We start from the raw sequence: 25,239 nt of genomic DNA, 5'->3' as shown, positions 1-25,239 counted from the left end.
CACAGATGCTTGACCTCTACACACACTTGCTTGGTCACTATTGATTGACCATGCTGGGAGCAGTGAGCATGTATCTGACTGAGGGTAAAACTTGGTGCTGCGTGTTTTAAGACTCAAACCATGCTAGCAAATTGATCCCAAATTAATGAAACCAGCAAAAACAAAGATCATCAGAAGAACCTTCCCCTGGGAATCCCGTCTATGCTTCAAGGAAATAATGTTTGCCTCTCACAAACCCTGAGCGGTGTGGCAAGCTGCTTTATTCTAAAGCAGTGACCCTTGAGAAACACTTCAGTTGGATTCAGAATAACAGCCGTGTTAGTCTGTATTCGCAAAAAGAAAAGGAGTACTTGTGGCACCTTAGAGACTAACCAATTTATTTGAGCATAAGCTTTCGTGAGCTACAGCTCACTTCATCGGATGCATTCAGTTTTCTTTTTACTTACTTCAGTTGGAGTGAACAAGGCGGAAGCACTGGGAGTCCTGTTGGGTTGCTCCCATGGTTATAATGAGATTGGCTTGAACTGCAGTGAGCACCCTTTTAAAAACCCTTATGGAAAAATCCTTAATACGTTATTACAGAATGAGAACCTTTCTTTAGAACTTTTAAACCAACTTTTATAATGCTTCTATAGCGGGGATTGTTCTCTGTTAAATTATGTACTTTTTGTAATAACTCTGTAGCTCACGAAAGCTTATGCTCAAATAAATTTGTTAGTCTCTAAGGTGCCACAAGTACTCCTTTTCTTTTTGCGGTCTGTAGGAGGTATTCCTGAGAGATTGGTTCCAAACAAGGAAATATTGCATTTTCCCCTCTCGCCCACTCATTTTGATTTGTATTCCCCCACCTCCTTCAGAAGCATTTTTTTTCCTTAATGAAATTCAACTCCCTTCTACCTGGCAACCACAATGTTCCCATTCATGACATTGGCTTGTTACTGTGAAGAGAGAAACACTCTCAGGAAATTATTTGCTTCTGAATACCTTCCTTGGGGAAGTGATGAAAGAGCAGTGTACTTTGTATGGGGAGTGTTTGTTTAGCAGTGGTACACAACTTCATTGTTGGTCCCTGCCTGGTTATGTGTATAAAACTACCTTGCTAATCTGTTTTTTCAGCATGTTTGTTTGGGTAGCATTTGACTCTTAAGATTTCTAGTGGGAAAACTTCCTAATTCTGATCAGTGCAGATTTCAAATCGTTTTCAGGTATCTTTCTAAATACTGCTTTATAATCTCAGTATTGCCAGTCTCTCACTTTCAGAAATCATGAGACTGGCTTAAAAAGCATGAGATTAAAAAAAATCAAAAGATTTTGAGTCATTTTTATTTTCCTTTTGCTTTTTTTGCCTTTTTTTTTTTCCCCCTTCAAGCTTTTCTCTGAAATTATAAGGCTAGAAACTTTTTAATATTATTTTCATGAAAGCTGAGATTCTCACATAACTGCATGACTCCAGGGGGCTGGGCCTTTTGGAAAAACATCAGGTATCACGAGACTCATGATAAAATCATGAAAGTTAACAACAGCTTTAATCACTTGTTTATGTACATTTTTCTGAAACTTTCTATACTCAAAAGCACTAAAAATTCCAGCAGTTTTCCTTTTTAATGGAGACTTTTCGAAGTACCAAAGTACAAGTAAGTACCAAATTCTCTTAACTTTGTGGAGTTCTGTTTGCTGATGGGTTCACATAGGAAAATTACCTTCCAAAAGACACTTCCTGTTGCTGATGATTGTCCCTGTTCAGGGAGCATTTGGTTGTAAAGATTAGCTGTAAAATGATTTCAAAGCAAACTCAAATTCTAGAGGTAAGAGAGAATTTCACCCAGGTGCAGGTGAAGAATGTTACAGCTTGTGCAAGTGCCAGTTAGAGCCAGTACCTACTTGAATGACCTGGGCTGACAGTAAGGGTTCTCTCTAAATAAATAAAAAAACCCGTTTTTTGTTTTTTTGGTTTTTTTTTCCTGAAGGTGTTGAGTAGTCACAAGTCCAGTTGAGATCCATGGAGGAAAGAAGAGGATTCTCAGCACTCTGAAAACCAGACCCTGAATGTCTGGTAAAACGCCTTCTCTCCTTGTTAGAGATTTTGCTTGTGTGCAAGTGATTGGCCTTTTTTTTTTTTTTTTTTTTTTTTTTTTAATGGGGATGACGAGATGGTGATGGAGGGGACTGGCTGAATCATAGAGATGGAATCTAGAACTGAACTGACCTGTTAGTCAGGGTGACTCAAAGAGGAGAAAGTGCTGCTGCTCTACCCAGAATCCTGGGGGAGCTGGATGTAAGTGCTAAACTGATCTGCAGTGAAATATTTGGCATGTGAATGGCCTTCATTAGATTTCTTGGAAGCCATGCTGTCCCTGGCAAATGCAAAGCCCAAATGGCTGTGCAGGTAAAATGAATCCTTCCTCTTCCCTGCCCTGCCAGCAAACCAAACTCTGACAACTCATCAAATAGCAGCTGGAGCCTCCTGTCTATCCCTACTCAGGCCTTTGATCCACAGAGTGGCAGATCTCCCTGCAGTGCCTTTGCCATGCCAATGTGCCTCTCCTTCCAAGGGGAGATCTCCTCGTGCAGCCCCCTGCCTGCCTCAGCCTGTGAAATGGCCCCACAGCATTGCCACAGTGTTTAGGGCTTCTGTTCATATGGTGGGAGTTCAGTACCTGGCCTGAGTGTTACACTCTGGGTGTCTGGGCACAACACTGAGTGCCTTTAACCTGTCTGTTTTATAAGTACCAGCACATGCTTTTCCGGAGGTCATTTAAGGCTCTCATTAATTGTGGAGACATGTCGAAATGTCAGCTGAAAATACCTTGACGTGTTGAAAGTTCATAGCCCGTTGCCGTGGATATAGTCCAGTCGGACTGGTCTCATCCTAATAGTTACTGATAGGTGTGTCATGTAAAGACCTTTATGTTGACAGGGGAGGTGGTGGGAAATAGTCTTCAAAATAAGTGTGTCCCATTAATGCGGTGTACATGGGAGGGCTGGCAGTGACATGCCTCTTATTCAGTAGCTTTGATTGCTGTGTGCAGGAAGGGACTCGAAGGGACCTCGAGAGTCATCTAGTCCAGTCCCCTGCACTCATGGCAGGACTAAGTATTATCTAGACCATCCCTGACAGGTGTTTGTCCAACCTGCTCCTAAAAATCCCCAATGATGGAGATTCCACAGCCTCCCTAGGCAATTTATTCCAGTGCTTAACCACTCTGACAGGAAGTTTTTCGTAATGTCCAACCTAAACCACCCTTGCTGCAATTTAAGCCCATTGCTTCTTGTCCTATCCTCAGAGGTTAAGAAACATTTTTTTTTCTCCCTCCTCCTTGTAACACCCTTTTATGTACTTGAAAGCTATTATCATGTCCCCTCTCAGTCTTCTCTTCTCCAAACTGAACAAACCCAGTTTTTTTCAATCTTCCCTCATAGGTCATGTTATCTAGACTTTTAATAATTTTTGTTGCTCTCCTCTGGACTTTCTCCAATTTGTCCATATCTTTCCTGAAATGTGGCACCCAGAACTGGACACAATACAGTAGTTGTGCTATATCTTGAATTTTTTTTTCTTTTTCTTTTTAAGGAAGGCTTTTGACACAGTCCCACATGATGATGCTCTCATAAGCAAACTAGGGAAATGTGCTCTAGATGAAATTGCTACAGTGTGGGTGAGACACTTCCCAGGGGTATGCAGCCTTGTGTGGCACCTTGATACCACCTGCCTTTACCGTGAGGAAGCCTTGTCTTTGCCTGCTGTGGGTCAGCGCCCCATCTCCACAGGCAATACAAGCACTCCCCACTAGGTCTCCCAGGCCCTGCTGTCACTAGACAGGTTAGCAATTAGCACATTCAGTCCCTGGTCCACTGGACCCTCCTACCATTCACAGATTCACTGCTTCCAAAGACACGGTGCACCCCAGTTTACCAGTTCCACTTCAGAGCACCGCTCTGCTGGATACACAGCACTTGGATATGTTTACAGTGAAATCAAGTGTAACAAACCAAATATTGCTCACCCAAAATGCTTGCAGCACTTTACAGCCAGGCTGGCTATGTCCCTTCTTTCATGAGACAAGCATGCTGTCATCTGGCCTCTGTGGTCAGGTTGCCAGGTGTCTTGTTTTTGACCTGAAAGTTTGGTTGAAAAGGGGAACCTGACAGTGTCTGGTCAGTACTACTGACCAGACACCAATAGTCCGGTTACCTGAGTAACTGTCCGCAGTCAGCTTCTGCTCTACCGCCGGGAGAGTGGGAAGAGTAGCTGCTGCGGGAGCTGGAGGAGCTCTCAGGAACTGCCTGGCTCCAGCGGAGAGAGGTACTGGCGGCCAGCGCCTGGGGGGAGGGATCCTGAAGCTCACTGCCCAGGCCCCTCTCTCAGCCTCCTTTGTGCCTTGTCCCTGGAGTGCTGCCCCCATCCTGCCCCAGTTGCGCCTCCCTCCCCACCCCCAATTGTGACTCTTCCTGCCCCAGTCACACACCCTAGAACGTGGCTCTCCCCTTGAACGTTCTGTCCTGGTCACCCCTCCACCCCTAGAGCCCTGCTCAGCTGGCGGAGGGAGGGAGGCGGAGAGAGCAGTGGGTGATGGAGGGGAGAGGCAGAACAGGGAGAGGGCCTGAGGGCCGGGGGTGGGAGGGGGCGGGAAGGGGAAGAGGCAGGATGGGCCAGGGAGGTTCCAGCGCTCAGTGTCCGTTTTTCACAAATTAGAAAGTTGGCCACCCTACTCCTTGGTGAAGGACCCAGTGTGTCGCTTTGCACTCCAATAGACCAGAACAATCCTTTGTCTGTAGTGATAAACTGTTTGTTTAGTCCTGTAGATTTCTTCTCCTGTGGCTCTGTATGCAAATAGGCCTACATAGTGAGGCATAGGATACACAGATGGCCAGGCAGGAAGCTAAGTCTTTGTTGCGTTCTGCCTGAAAGGAACATTTTGGAGGTATGTCACCTCCTGCTGACCTTAGGCTTGCCAACTTTCTAATCGCACAAAACCAAACACCCCTGCCCCGCCCCTTCCCTGAGGCCCCATCCCTGCTTGTTCCATCCCCCCTCCCTCTGTCGCTTGCTCTCCCCCACCCTTAATCACTTTCACCAGGCTGGGGCAAGGGGTTTGGGTTTGGGAGGGGGTAAGGGCTCCGGCTGGGGGTGCGGGCTCTGGGGTTAGGCCAGGGATAAGGGGTTTGGGGTTCAGGAGAGGGCTCTGGGCTGGGGCAGGGGGTTGGGGTGTGTGAGGGGGTATGGGCTCTGGGCTTGGGGTGTGGGCTCCAGATGAGGCCAGAAATGAGGGTTTCAGGATGCAGAAGAGGGCTCTGGGTTGGGGCAGGGTATTGGGTTTGCTGGGGGGTGAGGGCTCCAGCTGGGATTACAGGCTCTGGGGTGGGGCTGAGGATGAGGTGTGTGAGGGGCAGGAGGGGTCTCTGAGTTGGGGCCAAGGGGCTTGGAATGTGGGAGGGGGTGCAGGCTCCAGTTGGGTGGTGAGGGCTCTCTGGTGAGGCTGGGGACGAGGGGCTTGGGGTGCAGGAGGGGGCTCAGGGCACAGGTTTGGGGTGTGTGGGGGTGTGGGCTCTATATAATTAAATCTGTAGGAATTGACTCCCACACCTACATGCAGATCCACACCTCTAACATGCACTAACAAATATACTTCCACATTATTTAGTATTACAATTGTTGTTTAGTGCCTACAGGCCCCAACTAAGATCAAGGCTCCAGGGTGGTAGGTGCTGGACATACAGGTAAAAAGAGAGTATAATGTAGCTAGACAAAGGTGGGGAGACATGTCTGATACATTGGCTCTTTGCAACTACTAGTCAACAACATTCACTTGTTAAAAGAAATAATAATTTCTTTTAGAGTTCCTTCTTTTTTAAAAACTTGTTATGAATTGAATACACACATTTTATGTCGTCATTTTTTTGTGTGTGTGTGCAAGCCAGCAGAAGGAATAAAAGTCAGTTTGGCTGCAGATTTCATTCACACAGCAATACATGCCCCTCCCTACACAAAGACAGTCTCTTACACACACACATACAGTACATGCATGCACACACTTGCCTACACAGAGACACTTTTTCATACTCTTTCTCAGGACCCTATAGGGGAGGCAGCACAGGAGTCCCAGCAGGCGACAGAACCCTGAGTGGGGCAGTCTCGTTCTCCTCCCCTCCTCTCTAGCAGTCCCATTCCCAGCACTCGGAGACAGGGATACATTCCTCGAACTCCTGGGTGCCAGCAATGGGGTGACAGACTGCGGTTTGCCACAGGGCATGCGCCGCAGCTTGAGTCCAGCCACAGGAGAAGCGCGAGGAGAAGAGGGCTGGTAGCAGTGGGAGAGGTGCACGCCATGACCCCTCAACGGCTGCCTGCCTGAGCGCTTGTGAGTCACGCTAGTTGGTCCCCAAGGGGGCACTGGGTTTACAACTGGTTGCAAGACCGTGCTCAAAGGGTACTTACCAGTGGTTCACTGTCATACTAGGACGGTGTATTTGTGGGGTCCACCCGAGGTCTATCCTGAGTCTGGTACTAGTCAATAGTTTCTTTACTGACTTGGATAATGGAGGGCAAAATATGCTTCTAAAATTTCTGGATGACACTAAGCTGGGAGGGTTCACAAGCATGTTGGAGGCAAGGATTAGAATTCAAAAGGACCTTGCCAAATTGGAGAATTGGTCTGAAATGAGCAAGATGAAATTCAGTAAAGACAAGCACAATGTAGTATACTTAGGAAGGAAAAATCAAATGCACAGCTACAAAATGGGGAATAACTGAGTAGGTAGTAGTACTGCTGAAAAGGATTTACAAGTTAGAGTGAATCACAAATGGAATATAAGCCAACAAGATGATGCAGTTGTGAAAAAGGCTAATATTCTGGGGTGTATTAATGAGAATGTCCTATGTAATACAAGGGAGGTAGTTGTTCTTCTGTACTTGGCACTGGTGAGGCCTCAGCTGGAGTACTGTGTCCAGTTTTGGGTGTCACACTTTCAGAAACATGTGGACAAATTGGAGAGAGTCCAAAGGAGAGCAACAAAAATGATGAAAGGTTTAGAAAACATGATCTATGAGGAAAGGTTAAAAAACTGGTCATGTTTAGTCTTGAGAAAAGAAGATTGAGGGGGGACCTGATAAGTCTTCAAATATGTTACAGGCTGTAATAAAGAGGGTGGAGATCAGTTGTTCTTTGTGTCCACTGAAGATAGGACAAAAAGTAATGGGCTTAATCTGCAGCAAGGGAGATTTAAGTTACATATTAGGAAAAACATTCCAACTATAAGGATAGTTAAGTAGTGGAATAGGCTTCAAAGGGAGGCTTTGCATAAACTGTTTTAAAAAACCCCCCAAAGATGGGGATTCAAAACACCTGTCGGATGGGGTGCCCAAGGTACACTTGATCCTGCTTCAGCATAGGGGGATGACACTAGCTGACCTCTTGAGGTGCCTTCCAGCCCTACATTTTTAGGAATTATTTTTATCAAAAATTCTGTGGAATAAAATGTAAAATCATTGCTGATGAAGATTGCAGGTGACCCAAAGACTGGAGTGGTAAATTTGATTACAGGGATGTGTCACTTATACAGAGTGCTCTGGATGGCTTTTGTACCCAGTTTTCTATCAAACGTTTTCATACAGCCAAATGTGAGGTCTTACGTCTAGGAACATAGAATGTAAGCCATAATTACAGGATGTGAGGTTTGGCAAGCAGTTGCCATGGAAAGAACTTGAGTATCCACTGTAATTCTCTGGCTAAAGGGTTCATGTGATGCTTGGCTGTATAAACAGAATTGTTTAGTGGGGAGGTGTTATAGAGTAGTAGTAGGGTCTCACAAAGCTACTAGAATACTTTGTCCAGTTTTTGTGTCAACACTCTAAAGGATTTTGGGAGGGGGAAATAGGAGGCAGCTCGGAGAAGAGCTGCAAAGAATTGTGGTCTGGAAAATGCATCTCACTATGAGAGACTTAAGGAGATTGATTCTATTTGGTTTATTGAAGAGAGGGCCAAGAGGTGAGTTGATCATGGCTTAGAAGTATTCACTCAGGAAGAAGATGCCTAACGCCAAAGGGCTATTTAATCTAGTAGGCAAAAGGCACAGCAAGATCCAATGGCTGGAACTCGAATCTAGAAAAACTCAAATTGAAAATAAGGTGTAAATTTTTAATAGTGAAGGTAATTAACCGTTGGGATATTTGACAGGTTTCAGAATAGCTGCCGTGTTAGTCTGTATCCGCAAAAAGAACAGGAGTACTTGTGGCACCTTAGAGACTAACGAATTTATTTGAGCATAAGCTTTCGTGGGCTACAGCCCACTGCATTGGATACATAGAATGGAACATATAGTAAGAGAGATACACATACAGATAAGGTGGAAGTTACCATACAAACTGTGAGAGGTTAATTAGTTAAGATGACTATTATCAGCAGGAGAAAAAAACTTTTGTAGTGATAATCAAGATGGCCCATTTAGACAGTTGACAAGAAGGTGTGAGGATACTAACTTAAGGAAATAGATTCAATATGTGTAATGCCCAGCCACTCCCAGTCTCTATTCAAACCCAAGTTAATGGTATCTAGTTTGCATATTAATTCAAGCTCAGCAGTTTCTTGTTGGAGTCTGTTTCTGAAGCTTTTCTGTTGCAAAATTGCCACCCTTAAATCTTTTACTGAGTGGCCAGAGAGGTTGAAGTGTTCTCCTACCGGTTTTTGAATGTTATGATTCCTGATGTCAGATTTGTGTCCATTTATTCTTTTGCGTAGAGACTGTTCTGTTTGGCCAATGTACATGGCAGAGGGGTATTGCTGGCACATGAAGGCATATATTACATTGGTAGATGTGCAGGTGAACGAGCCCCTGATGGCATGGCTAATGTGGTTAGGTCCTTTGATGGTGTCACTTGAATAAATAAACCATTGGAATAGTTTACCAAGAGATTTGGTGTATTCTGATCCTCCCTCTATAGTAACCATTCATAGCACAGTATAAGGCTTCCATTCTTGATTTATAATCCAGCTATGAATGACTTCTTAAAAGATGTGGTTGAATTTGAGTATAAATTATTGGGCTTGATGCAGAAATTATTGGGTGAAGTTTTATGGCCTGCATTCTGTTTTTACTGGCCTGTTCCCACGATGAGGATTTACTTTTGCGTCTTACATTTTCCAGAGTGACCTTTTGATCCAGATTATGTTAGTGGTGTGAAGGGAGGGGTGTGGTCCATGGGATGGCATTTGAAGGTTGTGCAAGATTTTTTTTCAAGGGGGGGCTATTCTCCAGAGACAATATGAGTTTTGAATAGAAACATGGAATAAGTGAATTATATCACTTCCCACTTCCCCCACAAAAGTGTCTCCTGAAGTTGGGTATTGGAGGGAATTAATTGGTAGAAAATGTTGAACTGATTCCTTGTCTAACGCCAACATTAAATGGTGTGGGGGGGGGGGGGGGCGGGGGGAGTTATGTAAAATTTGTGAGTGTTAGGAGTCCACAGCTGTAGGAACAAGATGTTCCCTTGTCACCTATACTTCTTCCTATAGGTAAAATCTCTAAGTAGTTGCAATTGGCTCAAAGAGACTGGCTGCAGTATGGATTACTGACCAGTCACATTTAATAATGGAGAAGATGGGTTAGGTAAGAGGAATAATTCTGCTCCAGACCCTTGAAACTGACCCGGCATTCCTCATGTGCCCCACTTCTCTGTCTCAGAGCGACTTGCTTACTAACATAGAATGATCAAATGTCTTCCTATTTCAGTGACTGGAACCCACATGTATTCAGTCTTGGGGAATCCCACCCTTTTCCTGGTTGAGACAAGACCCCAGTCCTTCTTCTTACTTAAGCCTTTTGTTGCCTTTCTTCTCCAGATGATAAGCCTCCCATAGCCCGTGCTGGGATGGACATGAAGGTGCAGCCTCAGGAGCCAGTGTTACTGAGAGGCACAGAGAGCTCAGATGACCATGGGATTGTCAGTTATGATTGGAAACTTCTGCTTGGTGACACCTCTGTGGTGGTGGAGGTAGGAGCGGAGCGAGTGCTGCTTTTCTCTCCCAAAGGCTCATGCTGTATACACGAAATATGTTGCAAGTGATCAATATCTTATGGGTCACCTTGTCCTTCCCTCTTCATGTTGTTGCAGCCAAGTGTCTGCTCTCTATCTCGCCCCTCTTTAAAGTGAGTTAAGGGCAGAGGAGTTGAGGGAAGAAGCTGGGCCACAATGGCAGAGTTTCCTATCAATATCCTACCGTTTTCTGTCTCTTCTGCTCTCTCCCATGCATCTTCCATACTTTATACTTCCCTGCTGTTGTCACTCGATGGTGCTGTCATTGCTTAGTGAGCTAACCTTTCTCCTCTCCATCAGGAAACTCTTGCAGCACAGGAAGTCAAGAATCCAGCAAGTGCTCCTGGATCCTCATCCCCTGTGCATTTGGTCTGTTCTATTTTGGGGGGTGGCGGGGAGGAGAGAGAATCATAGAATATCAGGGTTGGAAGGGACCTCTGGAGGTCATCTAGTCCAACCCCCTGCTCAAAGCAGGACCAATCCCCAACTAAATCATCCCAGCCAGGGCTTTGTCAAGCCTGACCTTAAAAACCAATAAAGAAGGAGATTCCACCGCTTCCCTAGGTAACCCATTCCAGTGCTTCACCACTGGAATGTTGCGAGAGAGAGAGAGAAAACAGTATCTAAAGTGCTATAACCGTCTTTGCTTCTTAGTGCATGTCTTTGAGCGAGGTGTCTGACCCATACTCTGATTCTACTATGCTCTGATTGCTAGCCTTCTCCTCCTCAAATGGGCTAGCTCGTATCCCTGTGGCCTGTCCCTAGAGTTCTGCTCCTATTCTCATTGGGCTGTTCTCTGATTTCATCACTGTCTTGGATAGGTGCTTCTCCCTGTTCAAATTCTGCAATCCTTATGTGCCTGAAAGGCTACGTGAGCTAATTAAAGCCAAGACTTAAAACCCATTGATGCCTGCTGTCGGATGGCATGGTGTACCCAGAGACTAATAAGCAACAACAACACAGTTAGAATGCCTGTCACTGAGGCGTTCTTTACATAAGGTTTTATCATCATGTTACAGATGGGGAAACTGAGGCACAAAGCTGCTAAGTGACTTTCTCAAAACTGCACAACAAATCAGTGGCAGAGTAAGGAATAGAACCCATGCCTCTTGACTCCTATCTGGCTGTAATATCTTCAGAGCCTATGGCACTACTGGGCTTATTGGCTAGTCCAAAGTGTAGTGCCCTAAAGACCACCAGTATCTAGATTGGTCATGCTAGGGTGCTGAGTATGTGGTGTTATCTACCTCCCTTAGCCCACTTGGGCATGCGCAGTCAGAATCTAGCCCATAGTTGTAAAGAATCCCAGAGTGCTTTACAAGATGACAGTGGGTGGAAGCCTATTCCAGGTGTAGCTCAGCTGCTCTCCTCCTAATGCAACACACATGTGCGCATACTCCCCTCTCCCCCCACTGTTTGGTATGTCAGCTCCTTCTCTGACTTTGTTTGTTTTGCTTTCTCGAAGAAAGGGGAAGATCAAGCTGAGATCTCCAACCTGCAGGAGGGGCAGTATGTCTTCCAGCTCACTGTTACAGACAGTGCTGGCCAGCAGGACTCCAGCAACATCACGATTATGGTCCTGACAGCTGAACAGACTGAAGGTGAGTCTACCCAGATAGACCTTTGAACTAGAATCTCCAGGGGTCCCACCTAATATTGCTGCTCTAATAGGTTATCAGCAAGCTAAGTATGTTACCAGCACTCTTGTGGGAGATGGTGCATGGGAATACTGTATGTTGGGGGGACTGGAGGCAGGGATCTGTATGAAGTTTCTCCTGATGAAAATTTAACCTACCACGCCTAAACTTTATTAGTATAAGGCAGTGTTTCTGAAACTTGGGACACCGCTTGTGCAGGGAAAGCCCCTGGCGGGCCGGGACGGTTTGTTTACCTGCCGCGTCCGCAAGTTCGGTCGATCACGGCTCCCACTGGCCGCAGTTTGCTGCTGCAGGCCAGTGGGGGCTGCGGGAAGCGGCAGCCGGTACGTCCCTCGGCCCGCGACGCTTCCCGCAGCCCCCATTGTCTGGAGCGGCGAACAGCAGCCAGTGGGAGCCGCGATTGGCCGAACCTGCGGACGCAGCAGGTAAACAAACCGGCCTGGCCCGCCAGGGGCTTTCCCTGAACAAGTGGCGTCCCAGGTTTGGGAAACGCTGGTATAAGATCTCGCCATCCACCACGGCCTTTCTCGGTTTCTCCAATCCCCATGCAAAACTAACGCATGGTAATGAACTGACCGTGTGTGTGAGACTCTGCTCTTTATTGGATGGGACCAAAACTGCTCAGCTCTATATTATAGGCCTTATACTGCTAACAATGATTGTCCTTTAGCTCAGGTAAGAGCTTGTGCTTTTGGAGGAGTACCTGAGGGGGGTGTGTGTGTGTGTTTAATTCCTTGCTTACACTGTGAAGTGCCAAATAATCCTAGTGTGCAGCATAGCGACAGCTGTCACTGTGAAGTCCTAAATGGCCACGGATTTGATTATTAAACTTGCTACAAAGGACTTGTGCCTGGTAATCAAGATGTTCAGAGTTCTGCATCAACGAGGCAGTGTGAGTTCTTGGTGGCCATTTGGCAGCAATGCCTTAAGCAGAGGTGTCCTCCCTCCATCCCAGTACCACGGTAAATAGACTTGCCTAGAATGCAGACAAGAAAATATTTTTTTAGAAGGAACCTCCTCGGACTGAGCTCAAGATATGTGTAGCCTTTGGGAAAACTCTTCCCCCTCCTCCCCCCCGCCCTCCCACAAGCCACCGGTGCCTGCTCCTGCCCTCCCTTTGTGCCTACAAAGATGGGACAATTGGTGTCAGATTAGCTAGTGCTTGATCCTGCCCTTGCAGTACGCTGCAGTCATTGCTGCTAATCCAGCTCACCTCCTGATATTTCAGCAAGGCCAAGCATCCATACTCCAGCTGTGGAGTTGAAGTAAAACGAGCTCTGGCCTTGCATGCAGACTTTTTGCATTGGAGTACCTTTCTTACATTCCAGAGTTCTGCTTGGCTCCTAGTAAGGTGGGTCGGTGCCGTGGGTCCTTTCCCCGCTGGTTCTACAATCCAGCGTCTCAGCAATGTGAGAGATTCACCTTTGGAGGCTGCAAGGCCAACAAGAATAACTATGTACGGGAGGAAGAGTGTAAACTTGCCTGCAAGAATGTTCAAGGTGAGTCCATCTAGAGCAGAAACCCCTGGGTCAGTGTGGTCTCATGGTTCCATTGATTGGCATATACTTGGTATTTAGTTTGAAGTTTCTGTCTACTCAGCTTTCCTCACCATGGCATGAAAGAAGTTCATTCAAGGCCTGGTGTTTACTACACTTCTGTGGCCACAGACTTGCTTTCAAAATCCTTTTCGTGCTACCTATAAATGTAGCCACAGAACAAGGTGTCTTGCCATGGAGGTGCCAGAAGTTCCTCTCTTTCCCATGAAATTCAGCTTTCTCCTTATACCCTTTAGCCGTAGCACAGCTGAGCCTTTGTTAAGAGCCAATCAGCAAAGTCTGCGATGTGACGAATTCATGGGGCCTCTGTCAGGCCACTGTGTTTCATATTGAGCCTTAAGGTGAGGGCACAGGAACGGAGACAAGAAAGACAATTTGGAATAGCTTGACTGGCTTAGGAGGGGTAAGGTGGGAGGGACTTCAGAGCAGTCAGTACCTTTCCCACCTCCCTTCCCCACGCAGGATATAGCTCTCCTGGAAAATGCAATATTGGATTCTGGTAAACAATCAAAATGTTTGTCATAGGTAGCTGTTGTGCTAGGGTAGCCTTGGTTATTGTGAGAGGCATAGAGACCGTATAGAACAGACTCTGATTCACCAAAATAATGTAGCTTTTTTATGTCTTTTCTGCAGGCTCTTTTGGAACGCGGGCCAAGCCAGGTAGGCTTCTCATACCTCTCTGTCTAATGTGCAGTGTGTTCCAGTAAGTGTGAATGAGAAAGGTGGGTGTTGAGGCTAAAATCTAAGTTCTGTAGCTTTATAGCTAGCACTCTGCACTTCCAAGTCATGAAAGAGGAAGCTTATTCGCTCCCTGGGGAAAGGAGGCACTTTGCTTCATTCCCCACTGACTTCCTTGGACCAAGTTCGGAATGGCACTGATGGACTCTGAAGTGAGTACTGTCCAGGCTTCCCATGCCCTAGGAAGCTCACAGGGAGGCACAAGCCCTTCACGACATATCTGGGTGCCAGGAGGTGGGGGTTTTCTGGTGAACACTGTTTTCCCCCCCACCACCACCCCAAAAAACCCATAATCTTTCATAGAATATCAGGGTTGGAAGGGACCTCAGGAGGTCATGTAGTCCAACCCCCTGCTCAAAGCAGGGCCAATCCCCAACTAAATCATCCCAGCCAGGGCTTTGTCAAGCCTGACCTTAAAAATATCTAAGGAAGGAGATTCCACCACCTCCCTAGGTAATGCATTCCAGTGTTTCACCACCCTCCTAGTGAAAAAGTTTTTCCTAATATCCAACCTAAACCTCCCCCACTGCAACTTGAGACCATTACTCCTTGTTCTGTCATCAGCTACCACTGAGAACAGTCTAGATCCATCCTCTTTGGAACCCCCTTTCAGGTAGTTGAAAGCAGCTATCAAATACCCCCTCATTCTTCTCTTCCGCAGACTAAACAATCCCAGTTCCCGCAGTTTCTCCTCATAAGTCATGTGTTCCAGTCCCCTAATCATTTTTGTTGCCCTCCGCTGGACTCTTTCCAATTTTTCCACATCCTTCTTGTAGTGTGGGGCCCAAAACTGGACACAGTACTCCAGATGAGGCCTCACCAATGTCAAATAGAGGGGAACGATCATGTCCCTTGATCTGCTGGCAATGCCCCTACATATATATCCCAAAATGCCATTAGCCTTCTTGGCAACAAGGGCACACTGTTGACTCCTCTCCAGCTTCTTGTCCACTGTAACCCCTAGGTCCTTTTCTGCAGAACTGCTGCCTAGCCATTCGGTCCCTAGTCTGTAGCGGTGCATGGGATTCTTCCGTCCTAAGTGCAGGACTCTGCACTTGTCCTTGTTGAACCTCATCAGATTTCTTTTGGCCCAATCCTCTAATTTGTCTAGGTCCCTCTGTATCCTATCCCTACCCTCCAGTTTAGTATCATCTGCAGACTTGCTGAGGGTGCAAGCCACACCATCCTCCAGATCATTTATGAAGATATTGAACAAAACCGGCCCGAGGACCGACCCTTGGGGCACTCCACTTGATACCGGCTGCCAACTAGACATGGAGCCATTGATCACGACCTGTTGAGCCCACAATCTAGCCAGCTTTCTATTCACCTTATAGTCCATTCATCCAGTCCATACTTCTTTAACTTGCTGGCAAGAATACTGTGGGAGACCGTGTCGAAAGCTTTGCTAAAGTCAAGGAACAACACGTCCACCGCTTTCCCCTCATCCACAGAGCCAGTTATCTCGTCATAGAAGGCAATTAGATTAGTCAGGCATGACTTGCCCTTGGTGAATCCATGCTGACTGTTCCTGATCACTTTTTCCTCTCCTCTAAGTGCTTCAGAATTGATTCCTTGAGGACCTGCTCCATGATTTTTCCAGGGACTGAGGTGAGGCTGACTGGCCTGTAGTTCCCAGGATCCTCCTCCTTCCCTTTTTTAAAGATTGGCACTACATTAGCCTTTTTCCAGTCATCCGGGACCTCCCCCGAATGCCATGAGTTTTCAAAGATAATGGCCAATGGCTCTGCAATCACATCCGCCAACTCCTTTAGCACTCTCAGATGCAGCGCATCCGGCCCCATGGACTTGTGCTCGTCCAGCTTTTCTAAATAGTCCCGAACCACTTCTTTCTCCACAGAGGGCTGGTCACCTCCTCCCCATGCTGTGCTGCCCAGTGCAGTAGTCTGGGAGCTGACCTTGTTCATGAAGACAGAGGCAAAAAAAGCATTGAATACATTAGCTTTTTCCACATCCTCTGTCACTAGGTTGCCTCCCTCATTCACTAAGGGGCCCACACTTTCCTTGAATTTCTTCTTGTTGCTAACATACCTGAAGAAACCCTTCTTGTTACTCTTAACATCTCTTGCTAGCTGCAACTCCAGGTGTGATTTGGCCTTCCTGATTTCACTCCTGTATGCTCGAGCAATATTTTTATACTCTTCCCTGGTCATTTGTCCAATCTTCCACTTCTTGTAAGCTTCGTTTTTGTGTTTAAGATCAGCAAGGTTTTCACTGTTAAGCCAAGCTGGTCGCCTGCCATATTTACTATTCCTTCTACACATCGGGATGGTTTGTCCCTGTAACCTCAATAAGGATTCTTTAAAATACAGCCAGCTCTCCTGGACTCCTTTTCCCCCTCATGTTGTTCTCCCAGGGGCTCCTGCCCATCAGTTCCCTGAGAGAGTCAAAGTCTGCTTTTTCTGAAGTCCAGCTTCTTTCTATTACAGTGTGCAATGGGAACTGTGAGTCCTTTCACTTCAAATGCAGAGATGGCTGCTGCATTGATGGTTTCCTGGAATGTGATGAAACTTCAGATTGTGCAGATGGATCAGATGAGGCGTTTTGTGAGACGTGTAAGTACTTGGAGTCTGGGTCCAAAACTTTCCAACTTTAGTGTCTGAAGATGGATACATCTTACTGTAGCATAGTACTCTGGTCTCCTAACCCAGTTGTATCCCTCACACGTAAGCATCTTCAGAGCACTGCCCTGTCACTAGCATTTGAAAGTCCCAACACTGCTGATCACGTTGTTCTTGACTCTCCCTTACTTCCTGGATTCTTCCTCCACTCTCTGTCCCCTCTGGAGTCTACCCTTCTGTCTGTGACCCACAGGGTTCTGTCCTTTTCTCCCCCTGTATCTTATCCCTGAGTGACCTTAGCTGGTCTCATGGTTTCATGTACCACCTCCAAATACTTTTTGCCACCCCGACGTCTTCCAGTCTCTTAAACATTACAAGAATGTCCTGCTAACAGCTTGCACCTGACATGGCAAAACACTGAACTCCTTAACCTCCCTCTCGCTTCTGTGTCATGACAGAATTCCTGGGATCCTTTCTGTTTTCTCATCCTACAGCATGTATATATTCTGTGATTCCCCTCTCTCTTGAGCATCACAAACCAGTATTAATTTTAAAAGTCTAGAGTGACATGACTTTTTTCCCTCCACTTCTCTTGGGAGGTTATTCCACAATCAAATACATCTTGCTGTCAGGGAGTATTTCCTGATAAGGAGCCTAAACTTTCCCTTCCTTGATTTCATCCCATTATTATTAGTCACACTTCCATACCTAATTCCTTTTCCACTTTGATTTTTTAAAAATATTTGTGGACCTGGATTTATAGCTTCTTTCCCTGCCTTATGTATGATACTAGCAGAAGGGAGAAGAAAGTATTTAGGAAGTGACCCACAAAGACCTCTCTCTTCACATACCTTGGGATGGGTGGAGGAGTTTCATACTGAGCTGGGGACTGTACGTTTCTATCCTATGAGCTGTTTCTTTTTGCAGATGCACTTGCGTTCAATAAACTACGGAAAATCAATGTTACGACCGAGCAGGGTATGTGTGTTACAAATCCTGAAAGGCTACTTTAGCCTTCTTCCATATATTTTCCCAGTGCATAGTGGGAAATTGCCTATCCCAGAAAAGGACTCTTGCCTAGCATAAGCCAGTCAGTGCCTGACTGATCCCATTGACACTGGGTCTAAAAGCATTTCCTGAATCGATTTCAGCACTGTTTGTTTGCCTGAATAGTATAGAGGAGGCATAACCAGAGTAAAACCTCTTCACCACGGTAAGTAGCGCCGTGCTCCTCCAGGGAGCTCCTCCCACGCCCATCCCCCCATGCAGTAAGTTGCATGACACTCACTGCATCAGTCTGTCTAAACTTGGGAGGATGAATTGCTCCAGTCAACGTTGCAAGGATTTGAGTGTGGTTCTAATGCCATACCTGATGCCTAGACCACACTCCAATGCCTTCTGGGGAGATTTATGGACAGATGGCAGTTCTGCTTGGCAGTGTCCTGTTTATTAAGTGAACTTTGAACACTTGGGCAGTCAGGTACTGGTGTAATATTAGATGGATGAGAACCTCAGGATTAACTCTGGACTCTACGCCACCCTCTCTCTGTTTGTTTTAACCTACCAATGACAGCTGTTGGCCTCATTAGCTCTCACTCATTGCAGTGATTGCTGGAGTGATCTCCCTGCTCTGTGGGGAGGGGAGACTTTCCCTTCTTTTAAGCCTCCATGCTTAGGGCTTGTCTACATAGGGAAGTGATCTCCGAATAAGGTAGGGTGTGAATTTAACATGCTAGAGTTATTCGGTGGAGTAGCTATTGCAGTCGGTTCCTCTTGTAGACAAGCCCTTACTGGGGGGACGCTGATCTCTCTTCTGATGGGAACAGCATTATCCTCTTCCAGCCTCTGCTAAAACGCCCTAATTGGCTACATCCCCCCCCCACCCCATGCACTCTTGGGGCTGTGAGGGTGATTGTTGCCAGTGTGCCTGCAATTGGTTGGCAGTTATATCAATCGGATGTTGATAGTCTTTGCTAACTCTAGGAAATAGGTGCCACAAAGTGGCTTGGAGACTGAACAGTGGCACACGGGGCACTAGAGGAGTTATGAAGCGTGGACACTGTAAATGTGCTGGTTGAGCCCTGTCACGGAGTCCCCAGGCAATGCTCTGCAACTGCTCCCTATGAAGCCAGTCTGGTGAAGTCTCCTCTGTGTGAGCAGACTGTCTCTAGGCAAAAAGCTCACACGACTTCCACCTTCCTAGGTCTGACCTCGGAGCATTCAGCATCCTCTGCCCTTCCGTGCGCTTCCCACAGCAAGTCCGCCCAGGTTGGGTCCCAGGGAAGCCAGAGGGTCCTGCAGCCCAACTTCACAGTCAGACGTGACTCATAGCCAGCCAGTAAAACAGAGGTTTATTAGATGACAGGAACACGGCCTAAAGCAGAGCTTGTAGGTACAGAGAACAGGACCCCTCAGCCGGGTCCATTTTGGGGAGCGAGACAACCAAGTCTGCGTCTGCACTTCACTCCACATCCCCAGCCAGCCCAAACTGACTCACCCTCCAGACCCTCCTCCTCTGGGCTTTGTCCCTTTCCTGGGCCAGGAGGTCACCTGATTCCTTTGTTCTCCAACCCTTTAGCTATTACCTTGCGGGGGGGGGAAGGGCCCAGGCCATCAGTTGCCAGGAGATGGGAGTGTCGGCCATTTATGTACACTGGCCCTTTGCTCTGCAACAATTACACCCCTTATCTCACCACCTAGAGACTTAAGAAATGCATAGAGGAAACTGAGGCACCCCTACAGTATTCAGAGGAAATATTAAGAACTGTCCCCCTTCGTCACAAGCCCGAACACCTCTCTTGCTTTGCCAGGTCACTGTGTGGATTTACCAGACACTGGGCTGTGCCAAGAGAGCATCCCCCGCTGGTACTATAACCCATTCACCGAGAAATGTGACCGCTTCACCTATGGGGGCTGTGAAGGCAACCGAAATAACTTTGAGGAGGAAGAAGAGTGTCTGAAATCATGTGCAGGCATCACAAGTAAGCAACAGGGCTGTGGGGTGAGGGGGCCAGCATCTCTACCACAGTGAAACCCTCCAAGCTAAATTCCCTGGCTCCAAATAGGCTGGAGCTCTGCAGAGCATGAGATGGAGCATTGCTTTCTAACCCTGGCCTCTCTCCACAAAGCTCCTCATTCTGTCTGATTGCTCGTGCAGAGCACCCAGAAAATAACACTCTGCAGTACAACCTCCCCACAGGCCACCCTACTTTTCTTGGGAGTTTCTTGAGCTCCGTTACTGCTGTGAATTGGAGGAGCATTTTGGGTATTGATGTGCAAGGCATTGGCTCTTGGCTGTCCAGCCACAGAGAATTCCAGTAGTTCTTCACACTGGAGTGAAATGGCCCAGTTTAGGGGCTGCGGGTATCTGTTTTGCCCTCTTCAGGGTCATCACATTGATACAACGATGGAGGAGGCAAAACTGGATATTTGGTGGTGGGGAGACACATGCCCCCAAACCTGTAGGTCCTCTCTGTAGGGACTGTTGACTCAGATGTGCTAAAACATGCATCTAGAAACCAGTTTTACATCTAGTGCAGATTGTGTCTTGTCTGAGTGGGAGGGGAGGGGGTCCCAAAGAAGGGATTCCACTAAGCTGTGTATGTAAGGAAGTGGAGAGACTCCTGCTCTGATGCTTTCTCTGAAGTGTTGCGTGGATCAATACCATCCTTCACTGGCCTGCCCCAAGAGCATATTTTCCCCCACTGGGGCTGTCAGAAGGGAGACTCTCCCCTCCCCAGATTCCTGTATTTGTAGAGAAAGAGAGAAGCCAGAATTAAAGAAATGGACAATAATGCCCTGGCTGAGTTGAGGGTGTGCTGGAAGGGAATACTCTGGTGGTTGATTCCAGGTATGCAGTTTGACTCCAGCATGAAAGTGTCCTGGGAGGCTGGTGCCTCATCCCATTGTTCCCAGCTCTCTCACGAGACTGTGTTTTTGTTTTTTCCCTGCGCAGAGGCAGATGTGATTGGCCAGAGATGGGGAGCATATGGGACCCAGCAAGCTGGCTTGAGTAAGTAAGAATTCTACTCAAGTGACATGTTTGTCATGATCTCTCCTTCCCTCTCTCATGGAATGTATTGCACTTCATTATCGGGGGGGGCGGGGAGGGAACATCACATCTAACTTCAGGAAGTAATGTGGTCTTCATGGGACAAGGGAAATGGATCTGTGGGACTCCTTCTCCTCTCTCACTCCTGTGTGACTCGGTTGACCTCTGTAGTTACTCCTAATTCACCCTAATATAAGCGAGAAGAGAATTGAGCCCTATAATCTGTAGGCATCAAAGAACAGCGGGAAGACTCTCTCCTCTCATAGCCAGTCTGGCATGTCCCCCACTGACCTGGATAGCTGAGGATAGGCTTGATACAGGTCGGTATTTGAATAATGTTGGTTGACATGGGAGCAGGGTTGTAAAGCTCCTACCTACAATTGCAATGGGCCTGAAGTTAATGATCTTAAACATACAACGCTCACATTTTAACGTGAGTTGCCCATTCATCCCAAACCTGTGTTGAGAGTTTCTCCCAGAGCAAACCGCTCCTGAGATGATTCTTCTCCATTCCCAATGTCTCAGAGACTCAACCTTCCTCTCAGATTTGCCCCGGTCCTCAAACGCACCACACTTATATGACTTCAGTGCTGGTGACAGGCGCCTGATTAACATCACTGGTGCTGGGGATAAGGTTGTGTGTTTAATACGGATGTCCAACCTCCAAGTAGCTGAACAGCCTTCAGATGATAACAACTTTGAGAACTAAGTTGACCAGATGAAACGGACAAAATATCGGGACACACAGGGGAAGCACGCGTGCGCGCACACACACACACACACAGCGGCCAAAGCTGCAATATCAGGATAAATGGCGTCCTGACTGTGCATTGGTTGGGGCGTGGGACAAAGAACTAAAAATCGGGACGGTCCCGATTTTATTGGGACGTCTGATCACCCTATTGAGAACTGACTCGAGTGGAACTTGAACCATGACCTGGAAGTGAAAGGCTCTGTATATCCTTACCAACCCCTTGAGCCATCCAGTCATGGTCTTTCTTCATCTCCACCCACCGCTGAGCTAAACATCTAGCTGTCCAGTCACTAGTCCTTGTTGACTGCTGATACCATGTCCTTTACCAGCACCAGGTGGTGACCCAGCTGTGTACCTCTTGCTCTTTCCTGCCTGTTAATGCCACTACAGAAGTAGCGGAGCAGCCCTTGTAACTGTGTGTGTCCCCCTTACAGGTGCTTTTGAGGTGGCTATTACAGTTCTCCTTTGTATCTGTATAATGGTAGTCCTGGTCATCATTGGCTACTTCTTCCTGAAGAATAGAAAGAGGAACAGCCGGCGACGCCAGCCTACCACTGCTACCAACTCAACCCTCTCCACCACAGAGGATACTGAGCACCTGGTTTACAACAGTACAACCAAACCCATCTGATCCAAGCACTTCCCTCTGATCGGGCACAGTTCCATGTACTGTTTGTGTTAGAAACAATAGCCTATGCCTGAAGGACTCTTCACCTCCTTTTCTATTAGAAGATGTTTGTAGCGTGGCAGTAGATACTAGCCATGTCCCAAGTGCTTGTGGTTGCTCTTGAAGCTGAAAGTATGGGGAAGGATTTTAGTTCACCTCTTGACTTTTTCCCCTTCCCCATTTTGAGCAATCCAGTCACAGCTCTGAATGGTTCTGTGCCTGCCACTCTAAGCGAGAGTGGCAGAAGGATCTGCTGAAGGGGCTGTGGTTTGACTTTTATGTGGCATTAATTTTTCTGCAGGCCCACCAGAGCCAGCTATTTTTTTTTTTTCTGTGACATGTAAATCTGCCCACTTTGGGTCTATCCAACCACCTCCTCATATTCACCGGTCCCCAAACCACCTTCCCTAGGTAGTTCTGTCCCAACCTCAAACTTGGGGATCTCCGTGAGAATTTGTCTGGGCTTGCATGCTTCATGTGACTGTCTCAGTCAGTGCTGTGAACTATGTGCCAGTCTTTCAAATGATCTCTCTTCTATGACAGGAAAGACAGGGTTGTCTACATTTTGATTGCTGTTTGAGTTTTGAACAGATATTACAGAAATGTGCAACTACTATCTCCCCAAACACATTGCAGTAAGAGTTTTACATGCACCCTTCTTTGTCTTCCCCTTCCACATGTCTGTTTTTCAGGATGACAGTCTGGTCTCTAAACACTCTTTGCAAATGTGCATATTCTTACTCAAAGTGAATGGAAGGATATGTCCCTAATTTTCTAGCTAGTCTTAGGGGGAGATGGAAAGAGTGGCCTCTCCACCCTTGCAGGTTCAGCCAGTACCCTTGCTTCAGCTGTGCTGAACTAGCGCCACCTGTTGGTTGCTCATGGTAAGTTCTGCCACAGGGAAGGGGCCAATCAGCACAGCGTGGGAACAAGGTAGTATCCTGGCAAAAGGACCCTGGTTTCCTTTTTGGAGGAAGAGGACATGTATGGAAAAATGAGCAGCTTCTCACCCATGCTCCAAAGATGGATAGAGGTGAAATTGAGGGAGGGAGGGTGAGCAAGCATGTTGGTCCATTTTCTCATGCCCCAAACCACAGAGTGTAATAGCCCCAGCTCTGGTGAAACTGCTCACAGGCCTCTGGATTTGCCCAGGTGATGGACTGGCTCTGCTGTTGGGGACGGATGTCTGGAGCAGCTCAATGTGGTTAGCTTGTAACTTTTTTTGTAAATGTTCCTTTATTTAACATTTTGAGGCTGAGAATCTCACGCAGTGCCAGAGTGCCCCTCTGCTGATCAACATACCTGAGAGAGCCCCGATTCGGGGCTGTGCAGAGGAAAGTGAACCTCCCTGGTTCTCTTACTCAGCCACTTTTTCTCCCATCCCTATTTTGACTGGAACAAAATGAGCCCAGCTGCTAGCATTGAAGTCTAGCACCAGCTACGTGAGGCTCTGAGAACTTACCCAGACACTAGTTCCTGTACTCACGTTCTTGTTGAGTAGATAAGTACAAAGTCCCAACTCCAGGCAGAGACTAAGCCCTTTACTCTGCACTCCTGCTTCTCTCAATGACAGTGATGGGGCCTCTCACCCCAGCCCTGCACCTAATAGTCCGGGCTACTCTTGCTTTTAGAATGGAACCCAACTCTTTCTAGTTGGGTGAGGAGTTGTCTGTGAAATGCTTCTGAAGCAATACTGGTTAATACTGGGATTAGAGCCTGGACTCCCCATGTCCGCTGCTTTGGAAATATCCACTATGAAGTGATAACCTGGATCATTTTCTTTTATGACTTTTTAAAATGTTAAATGTATGTACAGATCCTTTTTTTTTTTTTTTTTTTTTTTAACGTTTGGACACAAGTGTGTGGGACGCGTCCCCAGAGGGTTGTGGCTGTGGTGGGCTGGCACTAGTGGACGTCCTGGGGAAGGTTATGAAGTGATTATAATCTCTTCTTGAATGGAGTGACGCTCAGACTCCTTGGGTGTGAGTCCAGCAGAACTCTCTCTCTCTTGGGAGGATGATGACTGCCCCCAAGCTGCTGGTGCTCCAATTGCAGGCTTGATACTCACAATTGCCCCCTGAAGGGATAGCAAAGGGCATGTAGACACCTGCCTGAGCACCTGCCCATTGCCAGGCTCTCATGTTTTTCTGGTCTGCCTTGCATCATCTCCTCCACACCCAGCCTCCTGTGCTTTTCTACAACCCCCCAGGCCTGTGTAAGAATCCTTAACTCATGATTTTGCTCCCTCTGTAAATGCAGATTTTAATAAAATGTTGTTCGTCTTTATCTGGCTTGAGAGAAGTGTCTGAGGAATGTTGTCCTCCTGTCAGTGAGGAGTCTTCCCTCAGCACCAGCATCCCCGCTCAGGTTGTAGTGGCTTGGGGGATAGGGCTGAAGTGGCTCTGTGGTATCTGCCTCAGGGAGAGGGAATGAGCCCACACTGTTGGGGTGGGGGGAGTTGTTAAGCACAAAATACTATAGTGATGAATGCAGCAGAAATGCTTGATTACATAGATAATGACTAAGTCTGAGGCATTCTGGGAATGAGATCACTTCCCATTAACACACAGGGAGGAAGGGAAGGGCGTAGCCTGAAACTGGGCTTTCAGCTAGTCAGACTGGTTTTGGGTCTTTGAAACCAAACACAAACAAGCTCTTCTTTTCCCATGTGTAGTTCTTTCTCTACCTTGGGGCTGCTGATCAGTCAGCCACTGTCATGGAAATTTTGCTTATATCCCTGATGGATGTGTGTGAAAACCAGGATAACCCTCCCCCACCTCCTCACACACTGATCTCCTTAGGCTCTAAAGGTTAAGTAACTCCACAGCCAGGAAATGTGTTTTGCATGGCGCAGTTCAGTAGACTGCACTAATTACCAAATGTTTCCTGCTAGTCTGCTCCACTTCTAAGAGCTCTGTGTAAGCTGAAACTTCTCTCTCTTGCCAACAGATTTAAGAATTTTATTAAGATGATAAAATAAAAAGAAAACGGTACAGAGTTAAAGCATAGAAGTGTCTTGTTATCAGGGAATAACGTACAGATTATCAAGGGGTGCAACGTTCGGTTTAGGATCGGATGCCGTAAGGAGTACATAATCTTCAATATCCCCAACTGGGGGTAAAAGGTTAACTGGTCAAAGTACAGACATTGAGATATGAGGGTATGTTGCTCATATAATGGCTATGTTCAGGTGTGGAATA

At 46.9% G+C, this 25,239-nt stretch overlaps 1 protein-coding gene across 3 annotated transcripts in view; it reads left to right on the top strand.

Annotated features, from left to right (window-relative positions):
- SPINT1 (serine peptidase inhibitor, Kunitz type 1) overlaps positions 1–24,325 on the top strand; it is a 30,830-nt gene extending 6,505 nt beyond the window's left edge. Inside the window, exons 3-11 of one of the 3 annotated variants that reach the window (XM_007055781.4) lie at positions 9,840–9,991; positions 11,499–11,634; positions 13,020–13,190; positions 13,881–13,907; positions 16,436–16,561; positions 17,495–17,545; positions 19,378–19,548; positions 20,523–20,579; positions 21,807–24,325. In XM_007055781.4, the coding sequence (XP_007055843.2) occupies positions 9,840–9,991; positions 11,499–11,634; positions 13,020–13,190; positions 13,881–13,907; positions 16,436–16,561; positions 17,495–17,545; positions 19,378–19,548; positions 20,523–20,579; positions 21,807–22,003 (1,088 nt within the window). In that variant the 3' untranslated portion in view covers positions 22,004–24,325. The remainder of the gene's footprint in view (positions 1–9,839; positions 9,992–11,498; positions 11,635–13,019; positions 13,191–13,880; positions 13,908–16,435; positions 16,562–17,494; positions 17,546–19,377; positions 19,549–20,522; positions 20,580–21,806) is intronic. The other 2 variants (XM_027818147.3, XM_027818148.3) reach the window with 2 other exon arrangements.
- Positions 24,326–25,239: the final 914 nt, after the last annotated feature.

This window comes from Chelonia mydas, chromosome 6, assembly GCF_015237465.2.
Source record: "Chelonia mydas isolate rCheMyd1 chromosome 6, rCheMyd1.pri.v2, whole genome shotgun sequence".
In the NCBI taxonomy this organism is placed as follows: domain Eukaryota; kingdom Metazoa; phylum Chordata; order Testudines; family Cheloniidae; genus Chelonia; species Chelonia mydas.
The sequence above is the reverse complement of the archived record's forward strand: the minus strand, read 5'-3'. Positions and strand labels throughout refer to the sequence as shown.